This window comes from Euprymna scolopes, chromosome 15 (assembly GCF_053919585.1).
Source record: "Euprymna scolopes isolate OS-2025 chromosome 15, ASM5391958v1, whole genome shotgun sequence".
Classification (NCBI taxonomy): Eukaryota; Metazoa; Mollusca; class Cephalopoda; order Sepiida; family Sepiolidae; genus Euprymna; species Euprymna scolopes.
In genome coordinates this window covers 21311556-21325150 of record NC_136496.1, presented here as the reverse complement: position 1 = coordinate 21325150, position 13595 = coordinate 21311556, and the positions used below count along the sequence as shown (strand labels likewise).

At 33.5% G+C, this 13595-nt stretch overlaps 1 protein-coding gene across 1 annotated transcript in view; it reads right to left on the bottom strand.

Moving 5' to 3' along the window:
• Positions 1-295: 295 nt before the first annotated feature.
• Positions 296-13595, bottom strand: part of LOC145293746 (proton myo-inositol cotransporter-like) — a 93106-nt gene continuing 79806 nt past the window's right edge. The window contains exons 6-9 of the mRNA XM_080140224.1: positions 13285-13396; positions 9395-9621; positions 2930-3082; positions 296-613 (exon numbers count right to left, since the gene is read on the bottom strand). Coding sequence (XP_079996350.1) covers positions 447-613; positions 2930-3082; positions 9395-9621; positions 13285-13396 — 659 coding nt within the window. The 3' untranslated portion in view covers positions 296-446. The remainder of the gene's footprint in view (positions 614-2929; positions 3083-9394; positions 9622-13284; positions 13397-13595) is intronic.

Sequence of the window (13595 nt, the reverse complement as noted above, 5' to 3'; positions counted from 1 at the left end):
AAAATAAACTCAGCCAGATGTAAAAGCTCAATAAAACCGAAAAGGAAATAGAGCTTATAATATGAACAAATGATTAATAAAACATGTTAAAAGACATCTTGAAAAAGAGTTAAAAACATATTTAATTTTTAAAAAAGGAAGCACAATCTTATCTTGTGCTTCCTTTTTTAAAATTAAATATGTTTTTAACACTTTTTCAAGATGTCTTTTAACATGTTTTATTAATCATTTGTTCATATATATATATATATATATATATATATACTGTACACATATTATGCTATCTTAGCTCTAGGGAATAATATAAGCAATATTGGAGGGCAGAGAACATGAACTAAGCTTTCCGACTATAATGAATGAAAAATAAAAAATTAAAATTTGCAAAACATCCTAAATCAATGTTTTTGTTTTTTTTAAAATAGAAAACTGCAGAAATGAAACTCAAATCATGTCAAAGTAGTTAACTTGTTTTCTCCTTTGTAAATTAATTTCATTTTGTGTTGGACTTCTTGGACTTCAATTTCTTCGAGAGTTTTTCCTTTCATCTCTGGCAACAGGACATAAATGAATATAGTGCCCAACACAGCCATTCCACAGTAAAGCCAATAAGTACCTGAAAAATATAGAGATAATTTATTGAAGACGATTCACAAGGTCTGTTCGAATTAGGGTTAAAGACTAAAAGTGCAGAGGTTTTTTTTTTTTGTTTTTAGTTTTGTTAAACTTTTTATTTATTTACCTTTTTAATAAATTATTTTATATTTTCTTTTTTCTTAAACTTCTTTTATTTACTTTGAAAACTGTTTTCATTATCATTTTAATATGACATAGCAAAAATAACTGTAAATGAAAGGGGTTATTTTGGATCTTATCTTAACAGTGGACTGTGGGGAGTTGAGCAACGAGATGTCAAACTTCAGCAGGTTAGTAGAACCTGAGAACCTGAAAAATATAGAGATAATTTATTGATGGCGATTCATAATGTAGGAATGTGTCTGTTCGGGTTAGGGTTAGGGTTGGGGGACTAAAAGCAAGATGGTGGTAAAAGTGCAAGGTTTTTTTTTAGTTTTGTTAAACTTATTATTTAACTTTAATATATTTTTTTATATTCCCTTTTTTTATTTAAAAACATTTTTTTAATTATCATTTTAATATGGCATAGGAAAAACAATTGTGAACATAAAGAACTACTATTTGGAATCTTCTCTAACAGTGGACTGTGGAGAGTTGAGCAGCAAGATGTCTGTAAACATAACATTTAAACTTCAGCAAGTTAGCAGAGCATGGGAATAAGGAAAAAGGTAATTATTTACAGCTGACACCTTATTATAATTTCCTCTTTAAATTATGCTAGATTATTATTCTTTTAATTTTGTTCAATGATTAATATATTACTTGTTCGATCAAACTATTGTTCCTATCTTGAGTGTTATTTATGTAATGTCTCAGTCAGTTTGACCTTTGACCGTTTTCAGGCAGGTTGGTTGTTGTTTGGAAAAGAAAGAGGAAAAGTTACTGGCTCCGTAGATATTTTCATATTCTTGGAATTGTTTTTTTTTTTTTTGCTTTACGTCTGCAGTTTCATATGTGTGAAAATATTGGTTGACAAAGGGGAGACAACTCTAATAAAGATCGTGAGGGGAGACAACTCGCTGGAATTTTATGAGTGTACAATTTTTGTTTTTCCCCACAATTAGACGTTTCCACTATTCATTTCTAAGCTTGGTCTACTTAGTAATTTTTTTATTTTTAATATGTGCTGCCTCTTTGAGTCGCCTGAGTCTCAATCTTGCATCCCTGTCAATTATTTTGACCTCATTCCACAAAAGGAAGTGCGTTCCTTTTTCTTTCTATATGTGATCAGCTAGTCCTGACTTTTCGACCTCCCTTCCATGTCACAGCTTTACAGTGTTCTTCTCGTCTTATCTTTAGAGGGAGCGACAGGTCTCACATTTGTATAGCTTTCTGCATTTGCATGAAATCTCATATACGGAGTTTTTTATCATGAGACTTTCGAACAAGGGTTTGACTTGTACCAGGTGTTTTTTGAGAGTTGAATCACTCTTAAATATCGTTCTGATGTCATATGGACTGCATATGTTTTTTTAATTTTTTCAGACAGGTGTGCATACTGTGGCAAGTTTTCGGGTATTGTCTTTTGGTGTTTGCTTTGTGCTTTTCGGAGTTGATGTAACACTCTCTGGGTAGTCACTTCAGCGGAGGGTTATTCTTACGCTGTTTAACTTCTCTTGTTATGTGTTGTCATCGCTACATATTGTTCCGGCATATTGTTATACGCACCGAACAATAGGAATTATCACACCCTTCCCCATCCCAAAGCTAAGGCTAGAAGAACACCATAAAGCCATGGCACGGGGGAAGACCAAAAAATCGGGACTAGCTGATCACACATGGAAAGAAAAAAGACCAGAGGGATGCAAGACGTATAGTTATTCGCGTTTCCATGAAATCTCATAGACACAGTTTTTTGCTATGAGACTTTCGGTCGAGGACTTGACTCGTACTAAGTATTTTTTTGAGATTCAAATTACTCTTCAATATTGTTCTAATGTCATATGGACTGCACATTTTAAAAAGTTTTTTCAGACAGGCCCTCCTTTATGTCTGATTTGCACACTGTGGCAAGTTTTCAGGTATTGTCCTATATTGTTTGCTCTAGGTTTTCTGGTGCCGTTGTAATGCTCTCTGGGTAGTCATTTCGGTGGAGGGTTATTCGTAGGTTGTGTCTTCAAATATTCAGTCAAGATGTTTGCTTTGTTTTGAAAAGCCAAATTGTTGTTTTCGTTTTTGACTTTGCAGAACATGATTGAGTTTTGCAATATTTCGTTCAGATGATAAGCTGGACTGCTGTTAAGACTAAAGTTCGGACTATTTTGCGCAAGAACATTAGTCTCCCCACCGAACTTACCTTGCATTGTAATGGCATTTGACAAACTGAGGAATGTTATAGAAATGAGGAGGTTACTGCCTCGAGCCACAAAGGCAGCGATTCCATTTCCAGTGCTCCGAGCCCACAATGGATAGGTTTCAGAGTTGACAATCCAAGGCAAGGGTCCAATTCCTTAAAAAAAAAAAAAAAAAAATATAGTAAAAAAAATAGTTCAAAACGGAGAACAAATATTTTCCTAAGTCTTTAATCAAGGAATGTTTTAAGGAACTCGCTTCAGACAAGGCATGAAGCCACTTGATGTAAGGAGCTAAAAAGACATACAACTTCACCGTTAAAAAGTAGCCAATAATAAATGTTATACAGATAGATTCCAGCCTAGAAAACAGCAATGCTCCTCCCTTTGTCAGAAACCTTGTTCATAGAAGGTGAGGACTAAAAGTCAAAAATAAGAAAGCAATTTGGTTATTTTTGAGGGAGTGTTGGGTTTGATCTTTTGACTGTCTTTTCTCACTTGTTACATAATGTTTAGTAATGACACAAATATATCTTCATTAATGCAGATTTAGTACTTATTATTATAGAGATTGTTGCAATATTTTTGATAGACTGAAAAAGGGTATGATTACAAAAAAATTGAAAGGTTCTATTTAGACAGGAGTTATAGAAACTGACCAATCAAATGGAAAGATGCTCTGCTACCGATCAATCAGAAACCAGAATGACTTTATTAAATATACTAGATATTTTAGAATCCTGCACATAATTTTTGTTCCACGCAGAAGGAACTTTGCTTTTCAAGACTTTTAAGACACACAGACATGCATCAATGTCTTTTAGTCCTCACTTCTCATTATTGTTATTGACGCAAACATACGAGAACGCCTAGTAATAGAAAATTATCTCAAAAACAGAAAGAATGATATAAAGGTCTGAATAACATACTGAACTTGTGCTGAGAAAGGACACTAGTTTGTCACTGATTGTACCCAACATCAAACTATTATCTCTACATATAAAAAGCACTTTGTCTCTGTGTGTGTCTGTGACATTGGTATATCTGAGAGCTGTTTACGTTTCCTTTTCCACTCTAATGAAGAGATATTTTCTTGAAAATTTCGGGACATAAATATCTACCATATCATATGACACTATGTTTGAGAATAAATATATGCAATTGAAAATTATGGAAATGCTTTCAATATTGTCATCGTTATTTATTTTACTGCATAAAATTTTCACATAACCTGCACTGTCATAGACCTAAAACACAGCATATATATATATATATATATATATATATATATATATATATATAAATGCCTTCGTTTAGTCTCGAAAGACAAAGGACTTCCCTGTAGAAGCAGCTACGCATGTAATTGTGAGGCAATGGTTGCGCGATTTCCATCCACCCCTCTCCTGAAGCGGCACTGCTTGAGTCCAGTAGCAATGGAAAAGTTCAGGACGACTGGAAACAATGCCAAGATAAGCAGAGAGCACACACAACACCTGGAAGTCTTAAATTGTCACCCATTTACTACTGACCAGGTTCAACGTTGCTTAACTTCGGTGATCCAATGGGAACCAGTGTGTCAACGTGATTATGTCATATTATATATATATATATATATATATATATATATATATATATATATATATACATTTTAATGAGTAAGTGGCAAATAGTAAAAAAGTGCTCAATACTACAGTAGAGCAAAATATGTTTTTATCACCGTTTTTTGGCCTGCTTAGTTACACATATTTCCACTACTAAATCGAATTAACAATCCGATAGTTTCGTCAGACTTCGCAGATTGAATGTTTATTATAATAAATATTTAATCTGCAAAGTCTGACGAAATTATCGGATCGTGAATTCAATTTAGTAGTGGAAACGTACAACTAAGCAGACCAAAAAACTGTAATAAAAACATATACACACACACACACACACACACACACACACACACACACACATATATATATAGTTAGATGACAGACTCTTCTGTTGATTTTGACATATGAGCTTCCGCCAAAACAACTAAGTTGCTTGGAAATTGACACAGATGATTTGTTTATAGTGGTGAAGGCTTTGTGTAGAACCAACCACACTTTTTGGTATTATTGCTAATCTTTGTCGGTGCAGATGCCACAGGACAAAATATATAGGAAGCGACAGGTTTTTACATCAGAGTTTCCTTCTCTTAGATGGTTGTCTTAACAAAGACTGGAGGTGCATCTCTCCACGTAAATTAATGCGACCCCAGAAACCAACCTGGAAATTTCTACGATTCGGTGCAATACATACAGCACCTAGCCTTCCCAAATGGTCACCCATCTGGTACTGGCCAGGCTCAACATTGCTTAATTTCTGCGAACTGGCAAGAACCTGTGTGTTGACATGATTTTGCCATATATATCTATAAAAGTGAACGTGTCTGTGTGTCTGTCTGTGTACATTTCCCTACAAAATAACTGTCAATTTTTAGTCTACATACTCGAAATTTGATATATAGGGTATTGAGATTTGTGAAAATCTTTGTAATTCGTTTTCGGCCAGACATTTAAGGGGTCAAAGTTCAACAATTTGACCTTTGAGAACTCTACTAAACTCCACCACCAATTTTGAGTCTAAACATTTGAAATTTGAGATATAGGTTCCTTGGACATGGATCTAACTTAATAACTTGACATAAGCCCAAAACAATAAATGTTAAGGGGTCATTATATGGGTCAAAGTTTAAAAAAATTTTACCTCTGCGGTCTCTACCAAATTACTCAGACAATTTCTGGTCTAAACATTTGAAATTTTACATAAAGGGTATTCAGAGATAGGGCGAGCTTTTTAATCAGTTTGGGTTGAAAATATTTAATTACCAATATATAAATGTATGTATGTATGTTAGCATGTCTACCTAAAACTTTCAACACAGGTGACGGATTTTACCAAGATCAGTATCGTTTTGAAGTTCGACCTTTCAGACGGCAAATATCGAAAAATTAGCTAAAAACATTAATATCTTCACCTTCAACTGGGCACTTTTCTACAGGAGGGGTCTCTTTTTTCACTAATATTTTCGAAAGTCATCCTCTCCTTTCGATTGTCCAGCCTTAATTAAAACCTATGTAACTTCCAGTTTGGCGGTGGTCGTAACAGCAAAGACATCACTTTTTTTTTCTGTTCTTTTCCTCCTTTGCAGTACGGGTTCGAGTCTGCCTTCCTACTACCACTTTTTTTTTTTTTTTTTTGCTCAACACACACCTCCAAACAAATTTCTGCAATCAAAATACTATATAAAGGAGATATATGTATATATAAGACATTTTTTAACTTGTTAACAGCTTATATGCTAAATATATATATATATTTCCATAGAAATTAGATATATATATATATATATGCGCAACCGGATGTCGTAAACTGGAAAGTGGGTTACACACATTGTTAACAGGTCATTTGAGTTTTATAATTATATATATATATATATATATATATATATATATATATATATATATATATATATATATATATATATATAATTATAAAACTCAAATGACCTTCTAACAATGTATGTAACCCACTTTCCAGTTTACAACATCCGGTTGTGCATGCACGCAAAAACATTAACCCATAACAATGTAAACAAATAAACACAAATCGCTTCTTTTGCAGATTTTGACCTGCGGACTGAAGTTGTGGTGTTTTGCAACTGTTCTTTATTACAACTATACTGTCACTATTTCTTACAAATAACTTAAACGTAATATAGAAATGAACGATGTAAAAAAAAAAAAAAGCAGACAGTATTAACAACTGTTTATTTGGATAATTTAAATGCAAAAAAAAAACAAAAGTACAATTGGGACGCTGAAATATTAACGTTATTATTTCGAAATTATTATTTAACATGTGAAGAGCGGGATTTTAAATAAACAAAAACAAAAGAACAATTGGGACACTGAAATATTAATGTTATTATTTCGAAATTATTATTTAACATGGGAAGAGTGGGGTTTAAAATAAAATAATACAGAAATGAACGATGTAAAAAAAAAAAAAAAAGCAGATATATGAAAATTTGAATTTAACTATAATAAGTATTACGGTATCTGTTCAGTGCACATTTACCTATAAGTATGACCAACCACTTATAGTTCAGTAACTGTAAATTTTTTTTTTTCAAAAATAATCCATTATAATAAACAAAATGACTCATAGAAATCTATCTATATTCTTTTTTCATTTTAATATACTTTCATAGAAATGTTTCTGTTATGTCAAAAAAACCTATTTTCATTACATCACAAGTCCACGCTCATACATGAATTCCATAGCTAACATACTGACCCAACGGGTCACGGGTAGTCTAGTATACTTTCATAGCAATGTTTTGGTTATGTCAAAAAAAAACTATTTTCTTTATGTCACAAGTGTCATGTTCATACATGAATTCAATAGCTAATATAACATATTGACCCAACGGGTCACGGGTAGTCTAGTATGTATATATAAAAATCACTTTGAGTATGTGTATTCCTTCCTCATATGTTCCAAAACAGTTGAGCCTAGTTTTTGCAAACTTCACACAAAGCTAATTTATATGTCTGGCAGAGTTCTTAGATATTTTTGGTACAGAAATTAATCTGATAAGTATCAAAAATTGAAAAATTCATCCAATAATTATTGAAAATCCAAAAAATCCGATCTTAAAAATAGATTTCCTCTCTTATAGATAAAAAAGAATAATTTTACAGAGGAATATTTCAAGTTACTCCGGCAAGGGAGATAATAAAATTTCAGCAAATCATTTCTTCTTAAAAAACATAATATCTGGAGATATAGCTTACTGATAGAGCTTTTGACTATAGATTGAATGATCCCCTGTTCAAGCCCAGATGTACGTCACCATTTTAGGTTTTTCTTATTAATGATTTCAATTTACAATAAAAGAGGCAGTAACATTTAAAATCGCCACAAATCATTTCGTTGTTTTCATATTTTAAAACTAAACATTAATCAGAAGTGACTTTTCCAGAACATTCATCGTCAAGCTCAAATATCAGCTGACATGATATTGTAAACAAATACAGACTACATTTGATGAACAACATTGTCATTATTACTTTTTTTATTTTTAAACTTTTTTTTTTGTTGCGAATTAGTCCACCGGGCTCGTAATATATAATAATCAATAGAGGATTGAGTCTATAATAATACATACACAATTTGCATAAATTGAAATATCATGTTTAAATGTATTGTATCATTGGGCAATGCCAGCTAGTATATATATATATATATATATATATATATATATATATATATATATATATATATATATATATACTTGTTTATTGTTATATAGAATAAGATTATGTGTGTGTTTATTAATTATACAGAAGTTCAGAAAAACATTGGTATCGTCGGTTTCATGCCCAACACAACGGGAAACCGACGGTACCAATGTTTCTGAACTTCTGTATAATTAATAAACAAATATTTAGCTCTTATATCGAAAAAGTTTTTCTTTGTCGGAACTATTTCCCCAAAATACAGTAAACAAAAAAAAAACAAAAAAAAAAAATATATATATATATAATACTTGTTTATTGTTATATAAACATGCTCACATCCCGCTGCTACAAATAGCCACTTGTTTCAATCAAACAACAGATATCATCAGGCAGCGACTTGACTATTCAAAAGTTCAATGAATAATCTTATTCTAATAATGTTATTCATTGAACTTTTGAATAGTCAAGTCGCTGCCTGATGATATCTGTTGTTTGATTGAAACAAGTGGCTATTTGTAGCAGCGGGGTGTGAGCATGTTTATATAACAATAAACAAGTATTATCAGCTCTTTTTATTGAGCACTATCTAACAACCACGTTGAATTCATTAGTCCATTACTTTTGAATAAAAAAACCCGAGTGTATATATATATATATATATATATATATAAATTTAGTGATTCAATTTTAAATTCTGAAAAAACAACATATAGAGGCATATATTCGATTTAAGAATTTATTGCTTGACAAAGGAATATATAGAAGGGGTTATATTAATTTCCTTAATCCATGGATTTTCAACAATGGCTCATATCATCAGAGGAAATGAAATGCAGTTAGCAAAATGTTCAGCTGCGAGTGGACGCTATTTTGCTTTTCAACACAATTATTGAAAATAGTTTTTGAGTAATTGTACGAAAAGAGAAGTTGATACAACCTGGGTAGTCCATTATTGGAGGGAGTCCAGTGTCATTCGGGGGTTACAAATCCAAATTAAACCACTAAATTTATATATTGCTCTATTCTTAAATATTGAGCTTTTCCTTTTTGGCTAGGATCTCCTTGAAAATATTACTTCAAGTAATATCTATCAGGATTTTCATCTGAATTCTATCAGTGTCTTATCTCGTTTATATATATATATATATATATATACAAAGAGAAATATATATTGTCAAAACGATCACTCACCTGGGGCATAAAACATCAGGTAAAAAGCCAGTGCCAGAATTGCAAGCCAGGAATAGGATGTCGGACAATAATTATGTGCCCAGGCCATCTCATCTGAAATTACACTGCAAGCTCCAGTAGATGATCGCAGTGTTGTATTTAAAGGAAGACAAGTCCCTAGTTGTCCATTGTCTTGGACGTTATAACAATAACCGCAAAAACTATCACGGATACACTGCGAACAAGTACTGCAAAGAAAGGTACGATAGAAGCATTTATTAAAAAACACACAACACAATTCAAATTATGTACAAACATTAAGGTCCATAGTGCACACAAGATGGTCGAGGTTTCAAAATGATTATCATTGGCTTTGAATCACAAATAACTGAACCATACCATTATCATCATACCTGTCATGTAATGTTATACATGGTAAATAGTGTTGGATAATGCAGGTCTCCAGGGATGACGTCAAAATAAAAGTCGATCAGAAGCTGAATAGTGTTGGATAATCCAGGTCTCCCTGGATGACATCAAATAAGTCAAAATGTGAGATGTAGAATCCCTGGAGATTGGGTCTGTGAGATTGACCTACATTTCAAGATAATGCATGTTTGAAAGGTGACATCATCTGGGCCAACAAAAGAGATGACAGACAACAGGGAAAGAGATAGAGAGAGAGAGTGACCACAATGGTGAGAAACGACACACTTTTTCTCCACGCCCCGCCCCGCCCCGCCCCGCACACAGTCACTAATGTCAAAAATATCATTCTGAAACCAAAAAGGTTATTTTGAATAAACAAAATATTTTTATAACCAGCTGTGTGTGTTTTATTATCAGCAACAGGTGTACAGATCGAGTGTATAAATCAAGACAATGACAAAGATTGATTTTTAGAAATTATATAGCCTAAAAACACATTTGACGATCAGCTATGAAGTCGGGGAAAAAGAGGAAATAGGTTTATCAGAAGAACAATGCAGAGGAAGTTGTTCGCAAAGAAACACAAAAGAAAGCTAAAATAAGATTATTAATTAGGGTGTCGCAATAATAGGAACAAAAGAATTTGTCAATATATTTTAGTATAAGTTTTAGGAGCAACCTGTTGCCAAGGCTACTGGAAAAATGGTCAGATCCTTCTATCGATCTAGTAGATATCTCACTGCTGATGCAATTCTCTATCTATATAAGAGCCAGATATGTCCAAGGATGGAATACTGTTGCCACATCTGGGCAGGAGCTGCTAGAAAAGACTTGTCCTGCCTTGATAGGGTTCAAAATAGACTTCGTGGCCTCGTAGATGTCCTTTTCTCTTTGCTGCAACCTCTATCTCACAGAAGAGATGTTGCGAGTTTGTCTCTGCTTTATCGTTATTTTCATTGAAAGTGTTCGACTGAGCTTCAATCTATGGTCCCCCCTCGCCAAACTTTCACAAGAAACACTCGACTAGCAGAAAACACTATCAATAATTCTCCCCACTCTTTATCTGTGCCTAAACCTAAACATAGATTCCATGATCAAAGCTTCTTTCTTAGAACTGCACGCCTGTGGAATTGTCTTCTGTTTTCCTGCTTTCCAGCTGTCTATAATATGGTTGTCTTCAAGTCCAACGTGAGCAAGTTTCTGATGAGCCGTTCCACTTAAGTTAACAAATTTACCGAACTTCCATTACTAACGATTACTATATTGTCCTTTTGACTACTGTACACTCTCTAACCCTTATCCTTGGGTGGCCTATCAGCCTTAATAAGTGTGACGCCTATGTAAAAAAAAAAAAAAGAATTAGCTTTAAGTTTCATCTCTCTGTTACAGATATTGACGAAGTGAGATTCTAAGATACCAACCTCTGATATGTTAAGCGGAGATGCGTCATTGAATTTCTCGAAGCAGAAAAAAAAAATGAATAAAAAACAAATTGTAGTAAACTTTTAAGCTAAAACAGGACTATTGATCAGGGTATGACCATAACAGGGACAAAAGGATTGGTCAATATATTTTTTAGAGTTACGAGTTGAAAATTACGAGGTGCCTTCAATAAGTTTCCAGACTTTTTTCGTATCGGCACTTTTATTGATAGTGCACATATGAAACTCTAATTGCCTTCAAAGTAATCTCCCCCGGTTGCAATGCACTTGTTGTACCGTTCCAACAACTTCATCTTCTCAATTGTATCATAGCAACAGCATCTAAGTTTTTTTTTGAGCTTAGAGAATAACTAAAAGTCATAAGGAGCAAGGTCTGGAGTATAAGGAGGATAAGGAACTTTCTGGATGTTCATCTTGGTCAAATAGTCTGTCTTTTTTTCTGATCTTCTCTAAACACACTTGGGACAAACTTCATGCAAATCTTTCACATTTTCAGTTCCTCACAAATAACTGTGTGTACGGTTCCCACACTAACATCAAACTGTGCACTTATTGTCTCTATAGGCACACGATGGGGTTTATCCATGAAATTCTTTATTTGGCCAATCAACTCTCGTGCTCTGGTTTCTTTACTCCTCCCACACCTCTTATCATCGCTCACAGACTAGCTGCCTTCTTTGAATCTCTTATTTCACTCAAAAATTGATACCCAATTCATGCAAGATGGTTTAAAATCAGGCTGAAGCATTCAATACGTTTCAGTGCCATTTTTTCCAAATTTAAAACAATTTTATTGCATATCGTTCTTCACAAGTGTCCTCACATCAAGATGGCATTTTGGAAATTCACCAGTTGTGACAATCAGGCTTTAGTAGACTTTATTCCAATTCCTTCTGCAGCTGTTCATTTGAACCTGAAATCATAAAAAAATTGGTCAATCATCTCAGAAGATGTATAGCAATATAATACTGGATTTTCAAGAATCTACAACTTTAAATGCCTGTACAAAAAAAAGTCTGGAAACTTATTGAAGGCACTTCATAGTTTTACGGGTGGTAATCAGTTTTGTGACAGCAATAGTTAGGGACAGTTGTGGACAGTCTTGGACTTGTGACAGTTGACAACAGTTATACACAGTGGAATGCAGGTTGTAACTTGGAAATCAGGAAATAAATTGATTAACCGACAGTAAAATGTGGACTATAACATGATAGTCAATAGTGTCACACACACACACACACACACTGAGCGCAACAATGTATTGTTATGATGACGGAAAATATACACTCATGACTTGACAGTTTCATCTCTCTGTTGCAAATATTGACAGTGTGAGACTCTAAGCGACCAACTCGTTATGGACGTACATCAGAAGCAGAGATGCGCTATTGAATTCCTCTAGGCAGAAAAAATTGATTAAAAAACAAATAATTAATTTCTATGCTTCATATTGAAAATCAAAAAACATTTAGTAAGAATAAAAGAAGATTAAGGTCGAGTTTGTGCCGTACAGACAAATTACAGTTTATAAAATATAGTAGATAAATATTATAATTCACACTCATATTCTTATGTGGAAGACAGGGCCGTCTGCTTATGTAATTAACGCTCCCATCCTCATGTGTGAATAGTAGATGTAAGAAGCAAAGGTTGCGTCATGCAGAGAGAAAGCATGCCGGTATACGATAACAAATAAATGTAGATTCATTTACATCAACATACAAGGGAGATAATAAAGATAGTAAGAATAAGAGATAATAAGAGTTTGGTACGAAGAGATAACATTATTGTCACATCTTTACATGCTGAGAGTCCAGCGAAAAAGACAAATCTATAAAAAAGGAAGTGACGTAGCTGCATCGCCCTCTGGAGACAAGGCATGTGTTACCAGAGTTAAAGGGCGATAACCGTGTTTAGCTTAGGAGTACAGTCTTGTGTCTGTGTTTCTGTTGGCTGGGAAATTTTGATTCCCACTATGAGCGTAATCGTGGGTTTATTTTACCTGACCATATTTTGAAGGAATAAATAAAGTGTACTCACGAATATAAGGCACATGACGAATTGACGTTGTCGATCGTAGAATTCAAAGAAGGGGAGTAGATGTCACCAAGCTGGAAGCTTAATCCCAAAATGACAAGACTGAATGCGATGCCTAAAAAATTAAAAAAAAAAAAAAAGAAAAAAAAAAAAAGAAATCGGTGATCATGTGAGGTAACAAGAGTTGGGGGAAATATGCAAATGAGATGCAGTCGGTTTTTCAAATAAAAATTCCGTATGTCAGAGAGAGAATGCGTGTCTCTTTGGCAGATAGGCGCTGAGGTTTGATACCAAGAATTGCGAGAAGGAAAACA